The 18,943-nt window shown below is 50.9% G+C and overlaps 4 protein-coding genes across 4 annotated transcripts; 3 read left to right on the forward strand and 1 right to left on the reverse strand.

Annotated features, from left to right (window-relative positions):
* Positions 1-527: 527 nt before the first annotated feature.
* Positions 528-1,988, forward strand: LRP88_01708 (major facilitator superfamily domain-containing protein; the record flags this gene model as incomplete). The annotated part of the gene is made up of 1 exon (XM_083238384.1): positions 528-1,988. The coding sequence occupies one exon, from the start codon at positions 528-530 to the stop codon at positions 1,986-1,988; it is 1,461 nt and encodes a 486-aa protein (XP_083106889.1).
* A 5,050-nt stretch (positions 1,989-7,038) lies between these two features.
* Positions 7,039-9,226, forward strand: LRP88_01709 (heme peroxidase; the record flags this gene model as incomplete). Its single annotated transcript, XM_083238385.1, has 3 exons — positions 7,039-8,157; positions 8,230-9,063; positions 9,119-9,226. 3 exons carry the CDS (start codon positions 7,039-7,041, stop codon positions 9,224-9,226), a joined length of 2,061 nt encoding a protein of 686 aa, XP_083106890.1.
* Positions 9,227-12,104: 2,878 nt separating this feature from the next.
* LRP88_01710 (cutinase-domain-containing protein) lies at positions 12,105-12,849 on the reverse strand (the record flags this gene model as incomplete). Its single annotated transcript, XM_083238386.1, has 2 exons — positions 12,105-12,605; positions 12,658-12,849. 2 exons carry the CDS (start codon positions 12,847-12,849, stop codon positions 12,105-12,107), a joined length of 693 nt encoding a protein of 230 aa, XP_083106891.1.
* Positions 12,850-15,245: 2,396 nt separating this feature from the next.
* On the forward strand, positions 15,246-16,388 carry LRP88_01711 (uncharacterized protein; the record flags this gene model as incomplete). Its single annotated transcript, XM_083238387.1, has 3 exons — positions 15,246-15,463; positions 15,535-15,915; positions 15,968-16,388. 3 exons carry the CDS (start codon positions 15,246-15,248, stop codon positions 16,386-16,388), a joined length of 1,020 nt encoding a protein of 339 aa, XP_083106892.1.
* Positions 16,389-18,943: the final 2,555 nt, after the last annotated feature.

Genomic DNA, 18,943 nt, shown 5'->3' on the forward strand with positions numbered 1-18,943 from the left:
ACCTCGATCCGACGGCTGCAGTAGCGGAATGACGGTGGCCACTCGGCCTCTACCCCGCAAACAGGTGAGATGCTGGTCTGGGCGCGCTGGCTTGGAGACACAAGCACGAGACAAGAGCTTATCTCGGTCTAGCCCGTTTGGGGAGAGCCTGCCGTCTTCACTGTCAAGGCCTTTTGCCTGGGAATTGGCCAGACCTGGTTGAGCTCGGCAATTCCAACACGCCGTGTTATCACTGCAAGATATCCTGGCATCCCGGGATCTGAGGGTCGCATCGCCATTCCCAAGTACTTAAGTTGACGAACGACTCCTTCCTTGCGCTATCATTTGGTCACATCAGGCCTACAAGTCAGACATTTATCTTGCCACCGGTTGCCAGCCCCATTCATCGAGGCCCATTACTCCCTCCGAAAGTCCAGTGAGCACTCACAGGTAAATGGACATAGTCCTTCAACCATCCTCATCGGACAATACTGACACCTCAACAATAGTCCAACATTCGAGGTCATCAGTACCCGAGGAGCGTCAGAATGACTCTCAACGACATGGAAAAGACTCAAACGAACAAAGACCCCCCATCCATCGTCATGGGGTCGGTGCGGGACATGACGACTAATGAATCCTTGAAAAACATCACTCGCAAAGTTGACTACCATCTTGTACCTTTGATGCTAGTCTGTTACTGCCTCCAGTTCCTCGACAAAGTTCTCATCAACTATGCCAATATCATGGGCCTTTCTACGACGCTCAACTTCACCGGAAATGACTTCTCGTGGATGGCCACGGCTTTCTTCATCGGTTTCGCAGTGGCCGAGTTTCCCCAAGGCTTCCTCATTCAGAAGTTTCCCGTCAGCAAAGTCCTTGGCGTCAATGTGGTTCTCTGGGGCACAGTCATCTGTTGCTCTGCCGCGGCTCAAAGCTTCCCTGGGATGACAGCTGCGAGGACGTTACTCGGCATGTTTGAGGCTGTGATCTCTCCTGCTCTTATCATGATAACGTCGCAATGGTATACCAGAAGCCAAGCCACTCCCAGAACTGGCATCTGGTACTGTGGTCTGGGCATTGGGCAAACCGTCGGAGGTCTCATCTCCTTTGCCGCTCAACATGGTAGCCGAGTCGGCAGCTTTGAGGGCTGGCGTATCATGTTTGTATCGGTTGGGGCCTTCAATATGCTGGTCGGCCTTCTTGTCGTCTTCTGGATGCCCTCGGGTATTAAAGAGGCCAAGTTCCTCACCGAACACGAGCGGCTCGTGCTTCAAGAGGCTCTGAGCGCTGACCAGGGAGGAAACGGCGCCAAGGTCTTTCACGCTTCTGGTATCTGGGATTCCCTCAAGGATCTACAGGTCTGGCTTCTCTTCCTCAACACCATCCTAATTGTCATCCCATCTGGGATTATCACAACATTTTCCGCCACACTCATCCGCAGTTTTGGATACAACCCGAAACAAGCAGCTTTGCTGAACATGCCCTCCGGCCTGGTATCGGTAGCTGCCACTTTGCTCAGCACATTCGCCATCCTGTACCGCTTTCCACGTTGGCTTGGCCTTTGTCTCCTCATGATCCCCACTCTTATTGGGGCAGGACTGATGTCATTCTATCCGGACAGCCAAGCTGGCTCCCTCGCTGGTATCTATTTGATCAACTTTGACGTGGCACCACTAGCACTGATCTATGCCTTGGTGGGAGCCAATATTCAGGGATACACGAAGAAGGTCACTACTAATGCCATTATTGCAATCGGGTTTTCCATTGCTAATATTATTGGCCCTCAAACATTTCAGGCCAGGGACGCACCAGGCTATATTCCGGCCAAAGTCACCGTGTTCTGTGTTTGTGGTGGATCCGTCGTTGTCAGTATTTTAACTAGGATTCTCTACGGCGTACGAAACAGGAAAGTCATGGTGGCGCGAGACAGTGGTGAGGTTGTCCAGGAACAGGCTCCGGAGCTTCTCACTGATAGGAATAACCCCGACTTTTTCTATGTATATTAGCGCAGTCAAATCTAGTTTGTTGATCTCCAAACTTCATTCCACGTCGGCCTCGATTGCCGTTCACCAATGAGCATATTCAGTGGCAAAGCGTGACTAAGTTCTACAGTATTCTCAGGTATGCCGTTCAAGGCTCCAATGATGGTGCGCCGAGACCTCATGAGGGATACCTCTTTCTCCATCATGATGCGGATCTGGCCCGGTCATCAGGTAAGCTATCTTCTCAATGGTTGCCAATGAACTTGTCTATCATGCCGAGTGACTCGCTCGGACCTCGCACACTCGTTTAGACTCCCCCTGGGCCCGTTTATAATCGCTTATCCTATTAAGATATAGCGTTCTGCTATGGTTTATAGCCTTAGCCCCGTCATAGTCGTGACAAGCGCCATGTGACCAGTATATCTTGCTCTTTTCCCTGGCTGCTTCCCTCAGGGCGGCCGTCGCGCATCCATTACCATAACCGCAGAGTGATACACTATCTCTCACAGTATCTTTCGGTGAGCCAACTTCGATTGACGGTTCGGACCAGCTTGGTTCACGTCGGCTGGGTTGCGTGCAAGAATAGTATCCATGATAATACCCACCTGAATCACAGCGAGACCACAACTGGCAACGCCGCAAAGTTCGGTGACAAGTGGGGAGTAGTCTGCCTGGACGGCATACATGGTAGGTAAGCCTGCGAGGACTTGAGGACCAGCGTAGCAGATTGGCAGGATGGGGGGAACCAGAAGGCCCTTCCATCCTTGAAGCAAGTGCCTGTACCGATAGGTGATGGAGATGCCGAGAAAGATGCTTGAAACGTTGCAAAAGGCCCACCACCAAGGGAATGTGTTGAAGACCAGCGGCTGGTGACCGTAGTAGATGTAGACGCCGCCGTAGATGAGCATGCATTCTTCGAGGACTATGTCCAGGAATCCTGCAAAAGCCAGAAGTGCCCATAGCCAGCCGGTTCGAAGCAGCAAAAATCCCGTAGCTCAGAACTACGCCATAGGACCACCAGATAATACCGACGTATATATCAAAATCACTTCCGAGTAGGGTGAACATGAGCTTCTTAGGGTCGTGGGATGTACTCCAGTAGACGTTGCCAAGGAAGCAATTTACTGCCTCAACCAAGACAAATGACGCAGACCCAATTGTCAGGGCCGCAGGCACCGTCGAACCCCATCGCTTACTTTCCCAGAGACTAAGACCCACACAGGTGAGTGATATGGGCAATAGAATGCATTGAATAACCCATATGTGGCTTGGGTCTTGGGGGAAGTCGTCGTTGGGCGGAGGCACTGTCCGGTAGGTAGGATCCAGCGTGACTTTAATGTAGGCATCTTGGGCCGCTGAGCATGTTGCTAAGCCGAGACAAAGGAGTAAAACAGGAAGAAGTTTAAAGGCCATGTGGAAGATCGCGAGAGGTAAAGGTGAATTAAGGGGGATGGCAGAAATGAAAGGTTGCTTGCAGCACCAGCATTTTATAATGAGGCTGTACTAACTTAGCTTCATTTGACTACCCATGCTTTGGGTAGTTCGGGACCAATAAATTCTCAGGTGACGTGGATTTATCATCAACCGTCCTCGGGCGGCTCGGAATGGCCCCCTTGACCAAGCACGGGCATCTGGTTTAGGTAGGTCGGCGCCGACAAGTTCTCAGATGACGCTCGCAAACTTGACTAATGTTAGTGGTTACAAGGTCGTCCCGGCGTGCAGTTTATCCCTGTTAACGCCTCGAGATAAAATCCAAGCCAGAGGCCTCCGGTTGGTGAAGAATGCTATGAAAACAAGCAAGATGTCTTCAATCGCCAAATCAATGTCTAAACCGTCGATGATGTCATCCTGGGGATCTAAGCTCCAAAGGCAACTGCAGAATTGGCCTGGCTCCGGCTTCGAGTTCCAAGTCGTCTTGGACTGGAAATTAGGGAGCCCCCGTTTTAATCATTGATCCCCGAGCAAAGTGTCATTTATCGATGTCTTTTCTCTGGTTATATATGCCTTACCATCACGATGAAGGCAAGGTTCTGGTTCAAGGAGATATCCAGGACACGTGTAGGACCACTCTCGCAATATCGTGCGGCCCAAGCTTTATTCCCTAAGTAAGATAGGATAGGTCTAAGGTTGGCTTAGCCCAAGAAACAAGCCAAGAGCCCTTTCTATTAAATAATTGGCATCTCTACACTGCTCAACTCAGCTCGATACACGTCGCTGGAATCCGGGTTAAGCATTAGGAATGCCGCGTAGAAAATAGTGCGCAGCTGCAGCAAGTTTGCGAGTTTGCGTAGCCTCTCCTGGCGCACCTCACTCTGTAGTGTGCGGAACAAATTGGGCTGCTTTTCGAGGCTGCCGGCGAGGTCCCAAACGATCTTGGGTTCCACTGGATGAGTATCCGTATGCTGGTGACGGCCCGCATTATCGGTTGTGCCATCACTTCCTGACCCATGTTGCCCTGCTGCTGCTACACTCCCACGCACAGTCCCATGTTGGCGTCCTTGGTTCCCTCCTTTGTGGCCCTGCATCCCACCGGCCGGATCGGAAATGGCAGCAAGCGGCACGGCTGGGGTTTCGGATTCTGCCTCTTTGTCGGTCCCTTGCCAGGATACTTGACACGAAGTTTGAAGAAACTCCAGTTGGGGTGGAACTTGACGTGTTTTGCTGACGGCCCGATTGCTTCGTATGTACATTTGCTACGGGCTTCGGAAGACGCGAAGTATTCAAGCAGAAATTGCAGGAAGGCTACGATAAAAGCTACCGAAGCGATGACGATAGCCCCCAAGGCCAGCCGGTTGGCCTCGTCTGCGGCACTCGAGCCGCTGGAGCCTTCTTCGCCAGAGGACATAGCAGGTGGATTCTGGAAGTAATAATGCAATTCTCTGAAGAAAGGACACGGTGCGTGCATGAAAAAACCATGGCACGCATTTAAAGATGGCGGGAGTAGAGCATCTTTAAAGCCCTGCAAGGGAAAAGCCTCCGGATCAACCAAACATGACGGATTCCCACTTTGATTCAAAAACGAAAAAGAGTTACCCAATATTAGTAGTCAATATCTCTCGAATTGATGAGGAATGCGAGTAAAGAGGGCGTACCTATGGGTTGGCTGAATGGTACCTATGTCATTGGTGACACAGACAGCCTCACTTTTTCCTAGTCGGGATAAGCGAACCAATATTAGAAAGTTTCCCTGCGGCTGATAAGTCACGACGGTGTTGGCGGATATATTGGCACAGGTATTGGGGAAGGGGCGGAGGCAGATCTCTGCGATTCGACATGCAATAAGCTTCTGGCCTTGGATCTCGATCCCTGGAACGTATGACAATCGTGTGATCAAGTCAGCCGCCATCTTCGCAACGAGGACTGATGCGTAATATAACTCTACCCACAAAGAGGCTTCAGCTCGAATCGAGTGGTCATAATAGTAAAACGGATTATTATTACTAAGTAGGAAAAGCGCAGGGCCTCTGCTGTGAGAAAGAGCCCTAGTAGTAGGGTAAAGCGGGCTTTTATACATAAGCTACCTCGTAATTCTACGACTCGGATCACTATTCACACCGTAATTCAACCCTCCGGGACCTCAGTATATAGTACACACTCCTTGCACTTTCTTATATAGTAGCTACATCAGCTATCAATACAACTTGGTTACACTCAACTCCCTTAAGCACATTACCAGACGTGACTACCCCTCATTGATCATAAATGCTCGGACCAGGATAGTTCTGCCCTGGCTATCTAACAGGAACCTTTCTCTTATCGGTCTCGGGAATACGGGGAGATGAGCATAGCAAATCCGCTATTCACTAATGGTTATACCGGCCACTCAAGATAAGGTAACACCAAATAATAATTCATTCACCTTTCAAGCACCAAGGCTGCATTCCAGGTGCCCTGGTCTCGCGCCCCAACCTGCGCTTTGACACAATGGGGAACCAAAGGTGGATGCTGTCGAAATATACGTTAGGAATTTCCTCCATTTCCGCGGCTGAATCCAGTTCATCGAGAAGCCTCTACGGTATGGACACGAATGGGAGAGTCAGAAAATTACCTCTCTGCCGAAACACGGGATTGTCGAGAAAGAAAGCGGAGCACGGCAGAGAAGCTCCCGGGTGGGGTATAGACGATTCGCGGGGACCAAGTGGCGATCCCCATGTCCAGATCTTCTTCCTCCACAGGCGACGAGACTGGCCGCGAGTTGCTTGTGGTCGTAACTGAAGAGTCGCTCCGAAGGGCCGTTTCAAGGGAAGCGACGCGCGTCCGTAGCCAGTTGAGCTCGTCGTTTTTCTCCGCAACGGACGAGTAGTCATGCTCCCTGCCGCTTCGGCGACAGGTGCCGAGTTGTGGAAGCCCCTTGTCACATCTCCGCTTCTGTTTACGGCAAACCTACTGTGGCTGCTCTAGACCGGACATGGCTTGCGCGGGGTGAGACAATATCCAAGGGGGTAAAATCGATAAAAGGTCAATGGTCATGGGCTGGCGGAGGCGCGGGTGGGCACTTGAAAAGGCGCGGCTGAATGTCGGCCGCATCAGTCGCATTCTTACCATCTGGACGAACGCCAAGAATAAGCAGTGAGCGGCTCCGTGATCCTTTACCACACTTTGGGGAATCGATGTCACAGATTGTGTACTAGAGCCTTGGGATTACCTAGCACAACTATGTTGGATGCATAAGCCCTTTATGCATTTCTTCGATACGAGCCTGCACAAGATAAGTCTGGTGGAGTATGGCTAGCTAGCTGAAAAGCTGTGGCTGGCTGATGGTCTGTGACTTGGTATGTACACGAGTGAATATGACTGGTAGGGCCGGTCTGGGCCGTTCCTTGATTCAGCCATGTCTAAGACGGGATACACCAGGAGGGCCAAAGGGCCATCTAAAAGCCTATCAAGTCAAGGACAATACTAATCTTCAGCATATGGCTCGGATGCATGTGAAAATGGCTTCCCAACTAGAGCCTTGCATACTAAATGGTAAGAAGCATGACCTCAAAAGTGTATAAAAAGACTCTCATGGCCCTTACCCAACTACTTCTCTGACAGGCATTGACAGCCTTGACACATCTTTCACATAAAACCGATGACTTCTAAAATTGTTGAAGGTGGCCTTGCCGCCTCCAGGTCGTTTTTTGCCATATTGAGCGCCTTCTTCCTCGCAATGGTTTCTTTCCTTGAGCCTATCTTTAAATCTCTTTTTATTGGTTTCTGGAAGATCGTCAACACCTTCATTCACTGGCACAAACTCCCCGCCTGGATCGGCATCTTCAACCTACTCGCTTTGCGCTACGAGCTTCGCAAAAAGAACTTGTACGACACTTATCCTGACGCCGGGTCTCAGGGTACCGTTGCATCATGCCCAATGAAGGACTCAAAGTTCATTTCTTCGCGAAATTCGAATGGCTATTTCAATGATCTTAGTGCACCCAAGATGGGATGTGTTGGAATGAGGTTCGGTCGCAATGTGCCGAGAGATCAAACCAAACCACCCAGCCAGAAGGAGCTTCTCACACCAAATCCGAGAGTCATCTCCGAGAGAATCCTTGCGCGGCCCGATGGCGAGTTCAAGCCTGCTGTCATTGTGAACTTGCTCGCTGCTGCTTGGATCCAGTTCCAGGTGCACGATTGGGCGCAGCACATGTTCGACACAAGAAAAGAGACTCACATTGACATTCCCTTGCACCCAGATGATGGATGGTCCGATAAGAAGATGGCCGTTCCACGCACTAAAAAGGCCGATGATCTCTCTGAGCAGGATGCCGAAACACCAGCGTACGACAACGAGAACACACACTGGTGGGACGCCTCCCAGATCTATGGCTCTACTGAGGCCGAGACCAGAGAACTGCGGGCCAAGTGCGACAAGACTCATCCCGGACAGCTTGCTGTTACTGTTGGCGATGGAGAGCAGTTCTTACCCCGTGGACCAGACAATATTCCCCTCACAGGGTTTCGGCAGAATTGGTGGCTTGGGCTTGAACTTTTGCACACCCTCTTCGCCCTCGAGCATAACGCCATCGCTAAGCAGCTTCACCTTTCAAATCCTACCTGGCCGAGCGATCGGATCTTCGACACTGCTAGACTAGTCAACTGTGCGCTTATGGCTAAGATCCATACCGTTGAGTGGACGCCTGGTATCCTGCAACACCCCACCCTACAGATCGCCATGGATGCGAACTGGTGGGGGCTTCTTGGTGAAAAGGTGAGTCTGACAAGCCTTTGTTGTTCAAAGAAGTCGTATTCAGTAAATGGAAAACTAATCGGGTTATACTAGCTCTGGCACGTCTTTGGAAGGCCTTTTGGAAACAAGTCCGAGGTTCTTTCCGGCATTCCAGGCTCGGATGTCAACCACGATAATGTTCCATACTCTCTCACCGAGGAGTTTGTGTCTGTCTACCGTCTCCACCCTCTCATCCCTGACAACATCGCCTTCTTCAACGTCAAGGACGGCCAGCATGAGGGCACTCTCCCGATCAAGGAAGTTGCTTTCGAGTCCGCCCGCAAACCTCTAGAGGCAAAGGCTGAAGAGGAGGAGGGAGATAACAGACGCCTGGGACTGGACTTTGCAGACGTTTTTTACTCCTTCGGTGTTAACTACCCAGGTGCGATACGTGCCCACAACATGCCCAACTTCCTCCGTGACTTGGCTATCCCGAAAGACAAGGACTTCCCAGAGGGCCGCCACTTGGACTTGGGTGCTATCGACATCCTTCGGGATCGTGAACGCGGCGTCCCTCGCTACAATGCCTTCCGTCGTCTGTTTCACATGCCCCCCGCCGGCACCTTTATCGAGCTCACTGGTGGCGATGAGAAGCTGGCTGCTGATCTGGATGAGGTCTACAACGGTGACATTGAGGCCGTGGACCTCCTTGTCGGCACTCTCAGCGAGCCTCTGCCTGAAGGTTTCGGCTTCAGTGACACTGCCTTCCGTGTGTTCATCCTGATGGCCAGTCGCCGTATCAAGTCTGACCGTTTCCTTGCCGGCGATGGTTGGTGCCCAGAGATTTACACCCATGAAGGCATCAACTGGGTGCAGAACAACACCATGAAAGATGTGCTCTGCAGGCATTTCCCTGAACTTGCTGGGCCACTGCATAATGTTAAGAATGTGAGCTGCGTTTCAAGTCTAATAAGATGCGTACTGTTGCTAACTTGTATGGCAGGCTTTTGCTCCCTGGGCCAAAATTGGTCAGACCGACAAATACATGGGCGTGGAGACAAACAAACCGGAGGACCTGGCTGCGGCGAGGGCCTCAGACAGAGTTTATTAACCAGATGTAAAACCTAACGCGGGCTCTTTTGGAAATACTTGGTGACCATGCGGAAAGATATGATAGAAGGATAGCGACAACTGACCCCGACTCACTCGCATCTCTTGATGCATTTCGGCATGGTTTAGACACCTTGCGATCAGAACAGTCACAACAATACAGAATGAGCCTCTTACCCTAGTTTTCCATCTGTTGTTCTTGCTTCATAGGAAGAGCTGCTTAGAAACTGCTACTCTCACTTTGTGATAGGCCGAGAGTTTTGTAGAACTTTGCCTGTCAATAAGCACCCAAACCAGCCTTGGATCCGGCCCTTACAACGTTCTGCATCCGATCGGCACTAATGTCCATCTTTTCCACTGTCTGGACCCATCAGATAATACTTGACTCATTTTGATTATTGTAGATTGCATGAAAGTGTCGTGAAATCTAGAAAGAGCCTCCGTAAGCCCCGCCAGGCTGTGAGCAGTCGTAAATGTCGTGTCGTTGTCGTTATAGAAAAGTGCGATTGAGGAACAAGACAAGTGCAAAGCTTGGTCGTGGAGCTAGTTGGAAAAACAAAGAGCCAGCAAAATCTGCCAATTGAACGGAGCCCGAGGCTAGATCCTGGAGGAGCTTCAACCAATGTCATAGAGAGGGATAAGAAACTGGGCGCCGCCGCAAGTACCAACACAGGTCACCGTTGTGAGCCTGATCGCGAGCCGCCTCTGATATTTATATTGTGGGACCTCTGTGGATCGGAGAGTACTGGCAATCAGTGATCACGGAGCCCGCGGGCGCCCGCGGGAGCCCGTGGAAGGGCGACCACGCGATGACGCACCCAGTGTTAGGGCCATCCCTGGCCGTAATTCGGTTAATGTCACTAGTGAGATCTTAAGGCAACAGCGATCTCTTTAGTACTCTGGTGCCTTTGCGTCGGATTAGAGTTTAGACTCTCGTATTGCCAGGGTCAAAGTGCGACGCAGCCACGCGGTTCATGCGCGTAGGGACCGGACTTGAGCCTCAAAACCCTCTTCCGGGGACGGAGATTAGCCAAAACCTCCGCAGCCGTATCACAGCAATCAGGGGTAAAGAACCGTATATAAGCGGCCGTCTTGGCTGTTTTATCGCATAAGCCTTAAACATAAACAACCTCATTATATCTATTTCATCATGGCCGGATTGGATTCTACTGTTGAATTGCCCGTAGCAAAGACTCGCCTACGCCGACTTGGTTGCCTGTACTGTCTTATTCCCCTGCTCGATTGTATGAGAAGTGTTAACAAGCCTTAGTGAACTGTATCAATCCGCCCTGCACAATGTCCGACACTACTGCGGCACCACTGTCACTTGCCGCTATCTACTCCCTCCATCATTGGCAAGTTTCGACATGCAAAAGGTAGTAGTGCGAAGGTTTGAAAATGCCGTCGCACAGACTATACTCCAGTTTCCGATGCTGCAAGTTGGGCTTGTTGGCGAGAGCTCGAGAAGGCCCTCTTGGGTCTCGCTTCCGACGATTGATCTGGCCGATCACATCCAGTGGCATATTCTCGCCGACTCAACGGGCTACGACGAGCAGTACAACGCGAATCTTCTATATCAGCTTGATGCCAAATTCGAACACCTGGAGACTAGACCCGGCTGGAGGCTCCTTCTCATGCGCACTGAAACAGACGGCTTCGTTGACGTCATGTTCATCTGGAATCACGCAAACTGCGATGGAATGAGCGGCAAGATTTTTCATCTCTCACTCTTGCAAAGTCTCAATCAACCCACCAACTGGGGTTCCTTTCTTCCGGACTCGAGCGCAATCCCGACTGCGTTGACCGCGCAAGATCTCCCTCTTCCCCAAGAGAAGTTGGCCAAACACCCCATAACTCTCGGGTTTGCTTTTTCACAAGTATGGCATACCTTCGGCCCATCGTTACTCTCCTCCAAGTCGGCAAAGGCCACGTGGGCTCCTCTTCAACTCGGGTCATATGCTTCCCAAACAACTTCTTTCAACATCCAAAATGCAACCCTTTGTCGCATTCTTGCTGCCTGTCGGCAGCATGATACCACGTTAACCGGTATCCTTCACGGCGTCATACTGGCATGTTTGGCCTGCTACGTCCCTGAAAACAAGGCCCGCGCTTTCACCGCCGCCACTGCAATGGACCAGCGGAGATTCATGTACCCGAGAAAAGACAATGCAGCTGATGCCCAGCGGAGCGTGCAGAACTGCGTGTCGACTATCCACCATACGTTTGACTACGACCTGGTTGCGGATATTCGAGCCAAAGCCCGGGCCAACAATTGGGAAGCCCAGCCTGTCCGGGATCTTGAGAAGGAGATATGGTCAGCATCAGGGATCGCCCGTGGGGACATCGAAGAAAGGCTGAACGCCGGCCTGAAAAATAACATTGTTGGCTTGATGAAGCTTGTGCATGACTGGCAGGAGTATCACGGAGATCAAGCGAAGAGGGATCGCGAATTATCCTGGATTGTAACCAATCTCGGTGTTATTGATGGGGGAAGCGAGTCAGGGACAGATGTGCATGATGGGAATGAGAGGTGGTCTATAAATCAGGCGAACTTCGCCTTGAGCGCACACCTGGCGGGACCATTCGTGCAGGTAAGTGCCCTGTCTGTCAAAGGCCAAGATCTGTCTATTAGCCTTTCCTGGCAAGATTCAAACGAGAGCAATGAAATTTGTGCTCGACTGGCTCAGGGTATGGAACTATGGTTGAGGTTTCTTGGGCAAAGCGATATGTAGATCACATTTCATTGCTTCTTTAATTTGAAACATGGGCATTGTAATAGATTGAGTGTTGAACCAATCTATCTTCGCTATTCCACAGAAAAACAAAATTTGAAACCTCGAAACAATTAACAGGCCCGCCTGTTAAAAATCTCGTCCTCCTCAAGCAGAACCACGGACAGCCCGAACCTTCTCGATGAGGAACTCAGGGGCAGGGCCACGAGCATCAGGACCATAAGCCAAGTGAGGTGCAGCAACGATCAAGCTACCTGTGCATACGAGGTCGCCTACATTGCAGAAGACCTTAGTCCTGTCCGCAGGATAGTTTGGAATTCGGCCACGGTTCTGCAGGTTCTTGGTGTAGCCGAACAGAACAGTTCCGGCGATCTTGTCACGGATGGCCGAGTCGAGGTCCTCGATGGAGGCAGCTGCAAGTGCAGCACCCTGGCTGTAACCACCGGCGATCAGAGTCGCGTCGGGGCACTTGGTGTTGGCCTGCTGGAAGAGACCGAGCATCTCCCTGATTGCGGCGCTCGAGGTTCCGCGGGGGAGAGCATTGTCCCCAAGAGTGGCTCGGTAGGCACCGCCAACGCCCTGGATCCAGACACCATCCTTGCCGAAGGCGGACTCAAGATTGGAGGCGATGCTAGGACCGAGAGTTCCCTAATGCATGCGTAAGAAAAGTGATGTTGTCATTAGAACAAGTTCTACACACCAAGTTGCCCGTCTCTGTTGAACCTCGGGCATAAATGAAGATGACATCGGCGCAGGAAGCGCTGTTGCCGTCGGTCAGATCGTTGCGAGTTGTTCTACCAAGCTGACGCGCCTCCAGCTCCTGAGCAAGGTTAGAGGTAGGCAGAGCCGAAGCCGTGGCGGCGAGAAGTGTGGTGAAAGCGAAGAACTTCATGGTGAGGATGGTAAAGAGCGAAAAGTCAGTGTTGGGGAGTAGAAGTGATTGTTGGCGAAGTGAAGGTATGTGTGGTTGTCTGGTTCCGTTCCCAGTGGTCTGGCACAACGATATTTAAGCTTGAACAGATGAAACTCTCATCGTCCAAGCTCTGAAATCGAGCCTCGGCTCGCGATCCATTTCCTCGGTTTCTACCGTCGAGAGGGGGGCAATTTTCATCAAAGGATGTCAAAACTCTTGATACTGGACCATGCGCTCGCAGCTATGAGTCGTGATAGTTTCAGGCAAACTGCTCGCATCAGGAAACCTCCTCCGTGCCCCTCCCCGCAAGCTCTTCCGCTTCTAGTTGCAACCCGCGCCGATCGCTAAACCGGTAGGATGGAACGTTCCCCGCAAACATGAAAGAGCCCAATCATCGAATCCGACTGTAAGCTGTCACTTTGACAAGCGTGGTTTTGGTTTTAGAGATGAAACCCCGGAAAAGCCGCCTTGCCTATTCTGTCACACCTTGCGAAGAGTGTCAGAGCGCGCATAGACACCACCTACATGATGGTGGAGAGGAATCAGGAGCTTTTACGAGTGCCTCTTTACGGCGATTGGAGGGTTTTGAGATCAACAGATCATGCCAAGCTTGGACTCGTTCATCCGCAAATCAGCGGCTCGGACATGTACCGACCTACCTGGCCCTGCCGCTCACCATGGGTGGGTCAACCTACCTAGCCTAGAGAAACACGGAGCATAGTTGGATCTGCTCAAATGGGAATTTCATTCGAGCAGTGCTTTTAGTGGCCAGAACTGTCTTTTTTGATGCAAGGTATGCTGGGATGGGGACGATGGTGTCAGAATGAGACCAAAGGTTTCATCCCGTTTTTATCTCATTTCAGTAATAGAAAAGCATCCAGATTAATTATATCGCCTTTGGTTTCAGCTTTTTGGACCTCTGCACTGCCCCCCTCACAGTTGAACAAATCTCCTGACACTTATGCCTTTGGCATTAGTTGAAATGCTTTTTCTCCCCCTTTGTGTCCTGTGACTGTTTGTCGAGGCGAAAAGAAAAACTCTTAAAGAAGTAGGCATGGCCTTGATTGGAAGGGTTTACACTCATCGGGGAAAAACCCGAACAAAGTGAGAAATATGATGCAAGAAGCCTCATGAAATTAATCAATGCACGGAATAAAGGGGAGGCATCGTATTGCCTGACATCCTGAGGGAGAGACGGACAGAAGGGGTATGAATTTCGCGCTTGTGACATGTTGCTTGATGTAGAGAGGCTTCGTCTGTCAGCTCGAACTGGCTTCTCGGTTGGCTATGAGCCATAAAACGCCTCGGAGAACGCCCTCTCACTGCTCTAAATGTTCAAGGCGTGACTGGGGTCGTCTTGGAAATACCAAGGCGAGGTAACCAGTTATCGCGCCGCACGACTCTGCCGAGGCCTGACAGCACCGTGCCAATGACATGGCCGCTCTCAAACCCAGTTTGCCTCGGATGGTGTTGGTGTGCGACTTCCGGCGTGCAAGTGGATGACCGGATCACACATTTAGGAGGCCGTGTGAATGTCTACATGTATTCATGACCTCTCGTCTGAAACGGCTTCCACGCTGGCTGTTCAAACTGGAGGATGACGGACAGAATAATTGGGTCTCAATGAGCCTGTTGACTGGCTCGATGTTTTTCAGCTCAGATGTTGCTACATGATTCTCGTTGTGAACTTGGTGACGCTTCTGAAAGAAATCATCAGCCACAATAACAAAGGACGCATGCATTGACACATGCCGACATTAAACCCCAATCGAAAAACACCATAGCCTAAAATAACCTTCTTTGGTTGCTATTGTAGATCTCATCTCTCATCTATGGGGGGACTAAGACATTAGTTACTGTACACACTCGTGCAAAGTCCAACCTCTGAGGAACGGTTATTTTAAACCTGGGCTTTTTGCTCAGGGCGGCTCATGCCTCTGTGGCGGCTTACCGCTCCACGATTAGGGGTTCTCACAAACAAAGTGCGCGCTGAGGATGGCGGATTTAACCGTATGTCTAAGGTTATTCAAGCAAACCCGCTCTTTAGCAGTGCTCATTTCGAGAGTCGCTTGGCATTAGACATCATTCGCTATCTGGCTTCTTGCGGGCCAGCTTTACCCCCTTGGTTAGGGCTACTGCAAGCACCGATCGAAAGTTTGTCCAGAAACTGCCACGGCTGAGGAAGAGGCGCACCTGGAACTCCTTGGCATGTCTTGGAATCAAATTAGAGACTGCGAGTAACCTCAGGGACTCCAAGGGCCTTATCATACCCACGAAAGCAGCTTTTCAAGCTTCTTCTTCCTCTCCCCCAGTGGCTGTCATTCGTTTTTTCTGCCCTCGCTAATGTGGACTTTTTGTCCCATCAAGCTGGCATAATGATCCTCACCACTGTCTTTATCACTGCGCTGGCAGCGACAGCCATCGCCGGGCCCTGTCAGCTTAGCCGTCCTTCCTCCACCAAGATTACTACTCGGAGCTTCTCAACCACAATCGAGCCGAGCAGGACCGCGAAAACAGAGACGGACCCTGTCATAGAAACTTCGAGCGAGATCGGATCGGTGACGTCGACCACGGCCGAGACAAGTAGCAACGCGTATTTATCTAGTACCTGGATTTCCGATACCACTACCGGCACTGACACCGCTTCTTATTCCGCCTCTAAAGTTTCGACCGACAGCCTCAGCCACACGAGTTCAGCATTCAGTACAACGACCGCAGCACTACTTCTGCTGCCACCTCGGCCGACATCAGCACTTCAAAAACCACCACAACATCCACCAGTCCTCCGCCAGCGCTCAAAACTCGAACGCCGAGGGGAGGCCTTCCCCCTGGGACACCGATGGATTGGTGCACCATGCCCGGCGTCGTGTCCCTCACCTTCAACGAGGGTCCCACCCAGTACACGGCCGCTATTCTGAACAAGCTGAACGCTGCCGGCATGAAGGCCAATTTCTTCGTGAATGGATTAAATCATGGGTCCATACATGACCACGTGCCCATTATCCAGCGCATATTTAATGAAGGCCACCAGCTTGCCTCTCTTGGGTGAGTCCTTAAGGTCCAGATGGCAATTGATCACTCCTAATGGCGTTGATAGCTGGCGCTATCTCAACCTTACACAGCAGACCCCCATCGAGATACAGGATAACATGATCAAGCTGGAAGACGCTCTCATCTCCATCGCCAACGTGCAGCCCAGCTACATGCGGCCGCCATACCTACGCTACAATACCGAGCCGATGAGAGTACTTGGAGATCTTGGTTATGTAAGCATGTTTTCCTCCATCACTGTAGACGATGAGAACCTACAACAAAATCCTCAACAGGCCATTAACAACTTCGTAAACGGCCTAGATGCGGGAGGAACGATTGCATTGCTGCATGGCACGCACCCCAAAATGGCGGACGATATGCTTCCCGGAATTATTTCCGCGATACAGGCAAGGGGCATGAGAGGTGTGACTGTGGGAGAGTGTTTTGGTATGCCCTCGTCTAGCTGGCATCCCATTAACCCTTGAGGAATGCATTACTTAATTAAGTACGTTGTATAATGGTAGTAATATGAAGATGGTGAACATAGCCTTTTCTTCGATGAAGTTAAGCATCAAAATAACCTCTTTGTTCATAATGAGTAAGGATTAGTTGTATAGTTGCCCGAAAATGAGATCTCCTTACGGGCGAGTTCCCAACTAACCTCTGTTGTCAAGCCGGTGTTCAAGACCATTTGGAGAAAGGCAACAAGCAAAGATAGCTCTGGGTAGGACGTCCCCTTGGGCATTATAATTAGAGCCTGTTATCCCAAGTTTTGGAGGACCAGACCCGGTGAGCCTCTCCGCTGACGAAAATTGCGTTCCCTCTAATATCTTGGGAATAGCTGGACTTCAAGCCACGAAGTTCACAACACTGATTATTGCAAGAGCCGATAATATTCAGTTGGCCGGCTGATTCGCTGATTTCACTTGATTTGATCATACCATACCTTGCCCTTGTTTTTGGGTATTGGCCTGCAGCCTGCCTTGGAGGCCAAGTTTGAGGACAGGTCTGAGGAAGCCCGGGCTGTGAGGTCATTGGGTGCGGATGCAGTATGACGAAACGTGATACTGATTGGAAGACGCCATGCTGGGATGTTTGGGAAGCTATGAGGCTGAAATGTGCAGCTTTTGGCGCCTAATGGCTCGGCGTCTCACCATGGAGAGGAGGTAACTAGTAGACGCATCTGCTACCTACTTAAGTCCGCCACTCTTCCCCTGAATTTGAACTGCCACCCATTAGCGACCAATCGCTCACGCAGAGGAAATGACAGAACCGACCTACAGAAATCCGTCGTGCGATGTTTGCTTCGACTTCAAGTTCTCACCGCAGCGTAGCCGTCACAAATTAGGCCGGCGGTGGAGAGATATACCAGGCTTGGACTTTTCTTCGAGGCAGTATCATACTTTGGGATGCTTCCTGCCGACGATTCGACAGTTCACCTCTCCATCACCGAAGCGGGCGCAGTTGCGGTATTTTCTCCATCCTTGTCCATCACGATGCAGATTTACACGCCAATCGGTCAGTCTAGTACAATAATTCTTAGTGACCTTCTGACATGAAGCTCCAAGACCAACTGGCCACTTAGGAAGGACTCGTCAACAGCCACGAAATGAGTTTATATGCGGGCTCTCAGGAGGCGTATATTTTTATCGAGTCCCGCCTTGCAAGATGTGCTCGACATTCATCGTGCTATCCTCCTACACGCGACGTTCCAACCAGACTTATCGATGTCGGTTCGCTCAACGATACTGAGGTACGACTTGTGGAAACCACGTCCACGGCGGAATACCGTTATGTTGCCCTTAGCTATTGTTGGGGAAAGTCCGAGGTAGTCAAGACTATATCGACAAACTACCGAATCATGCAAAAGGGAATAAAAGTGTCCCGCCTTCTGAGAGCGATCCAGGATGCGATCGAGGTGACCAGGAAACTCAGGCAGCGGCATCTATGGGTCGACGCTATCTGCATCATCCAAGACTCACTATCGGACTGGGAGTATGAGTCAGCCAGGATGGCTTCTGTGTACCGAGATGACTACTTAACCATTGCCATCGGGACTGCAAGTTCAGCAACAGAAGGGTTTCTACATCATCGGCATCTCGCTGCAAGTCAGAAGCCTCCCTTCAGGGCTGAGTGCCAGTACGGAAAAGGCGAAAAATTCATTCTGGGTGCAAGGATCATTCCTGACAAGGCGGCGCATACCCAGAATAGAGACGGGGGAGAGGAGTTACCTCTATATCTCCGAGGATGGACGCTTCAGGAGAGCCAGCTCTCGAGGCGAGTGTTAACATACACCGAAGAAGAACTCTGGCGGATGGACAAATTACCTGCCATCCCAGGAATTGCACGAATTATTCAAGACATCACTCACTCTGGATATCTTGCAGGGATATGGTCAGACAACCTCAGCTATGACTTAGCTTGGGCTGCCGCATCATCTGAAATGCTCTCGTGGAGTTCTGAAAGGTTTGTCCTTCCCCAATATCGCGGGCCAACCTTCTCTTGGGTCTCGATCGACGAGAAGGTACTGTGGGAAAGATTATGGGGTTGGGTGCCTGCAAGCTCTGCCCTTATCCAGGCTGAATCGATGGTCGTGGGCAAGAACCCCCTTGGTGTTGTCAAGAGCGCCCACATCACTCTACACGGCCTGGCATTGGCCACGACGCTGCGACTCACCCCGATGCGAAGCAGGAATCAATCACTCACTTCCTATGTACGAAGAGGAGCCCGAGATCTCCATATGCAGGCAGACACAGCTTTAAAGACATTCGAACTGATAACCCAAGGTGTTGCTGAAAGATCTGTTCAGCGGTCACCCGTTGGCTCGAACAAACATCCAGCTGTGTCTGAGAGCCCTGTTTTTCTTCTGCTTCTAGGGCACGGCCAGGGCCTATGGGCAGATTATGAAGGGGAGGACATTAAGCAGAGAAAAGCACTGCGGATATATTTGGTTCTAGGGAAGTCGCAAATGGATGTAACAAAGTATGAAAGACTGGGCAGAGCAACGGAGTGTTATATAAATGTGAAGACGTTAGAGTCT

Source organism: Fusarium phalaenopsidis (assembly GCF_050370095.1).
Source record: "Fusarium phalaenopsidis strain FUZ10S chromosome Unknown contig_32278, whole genome shotgun sequence".
NCBI classification, from domain to species: Eukaryota; Fungi; Ascomycota; class Sordariomycetes; order Hypocreales; family Nectriaceae; genus Fusarium; species Fusarium phalaenopsidis.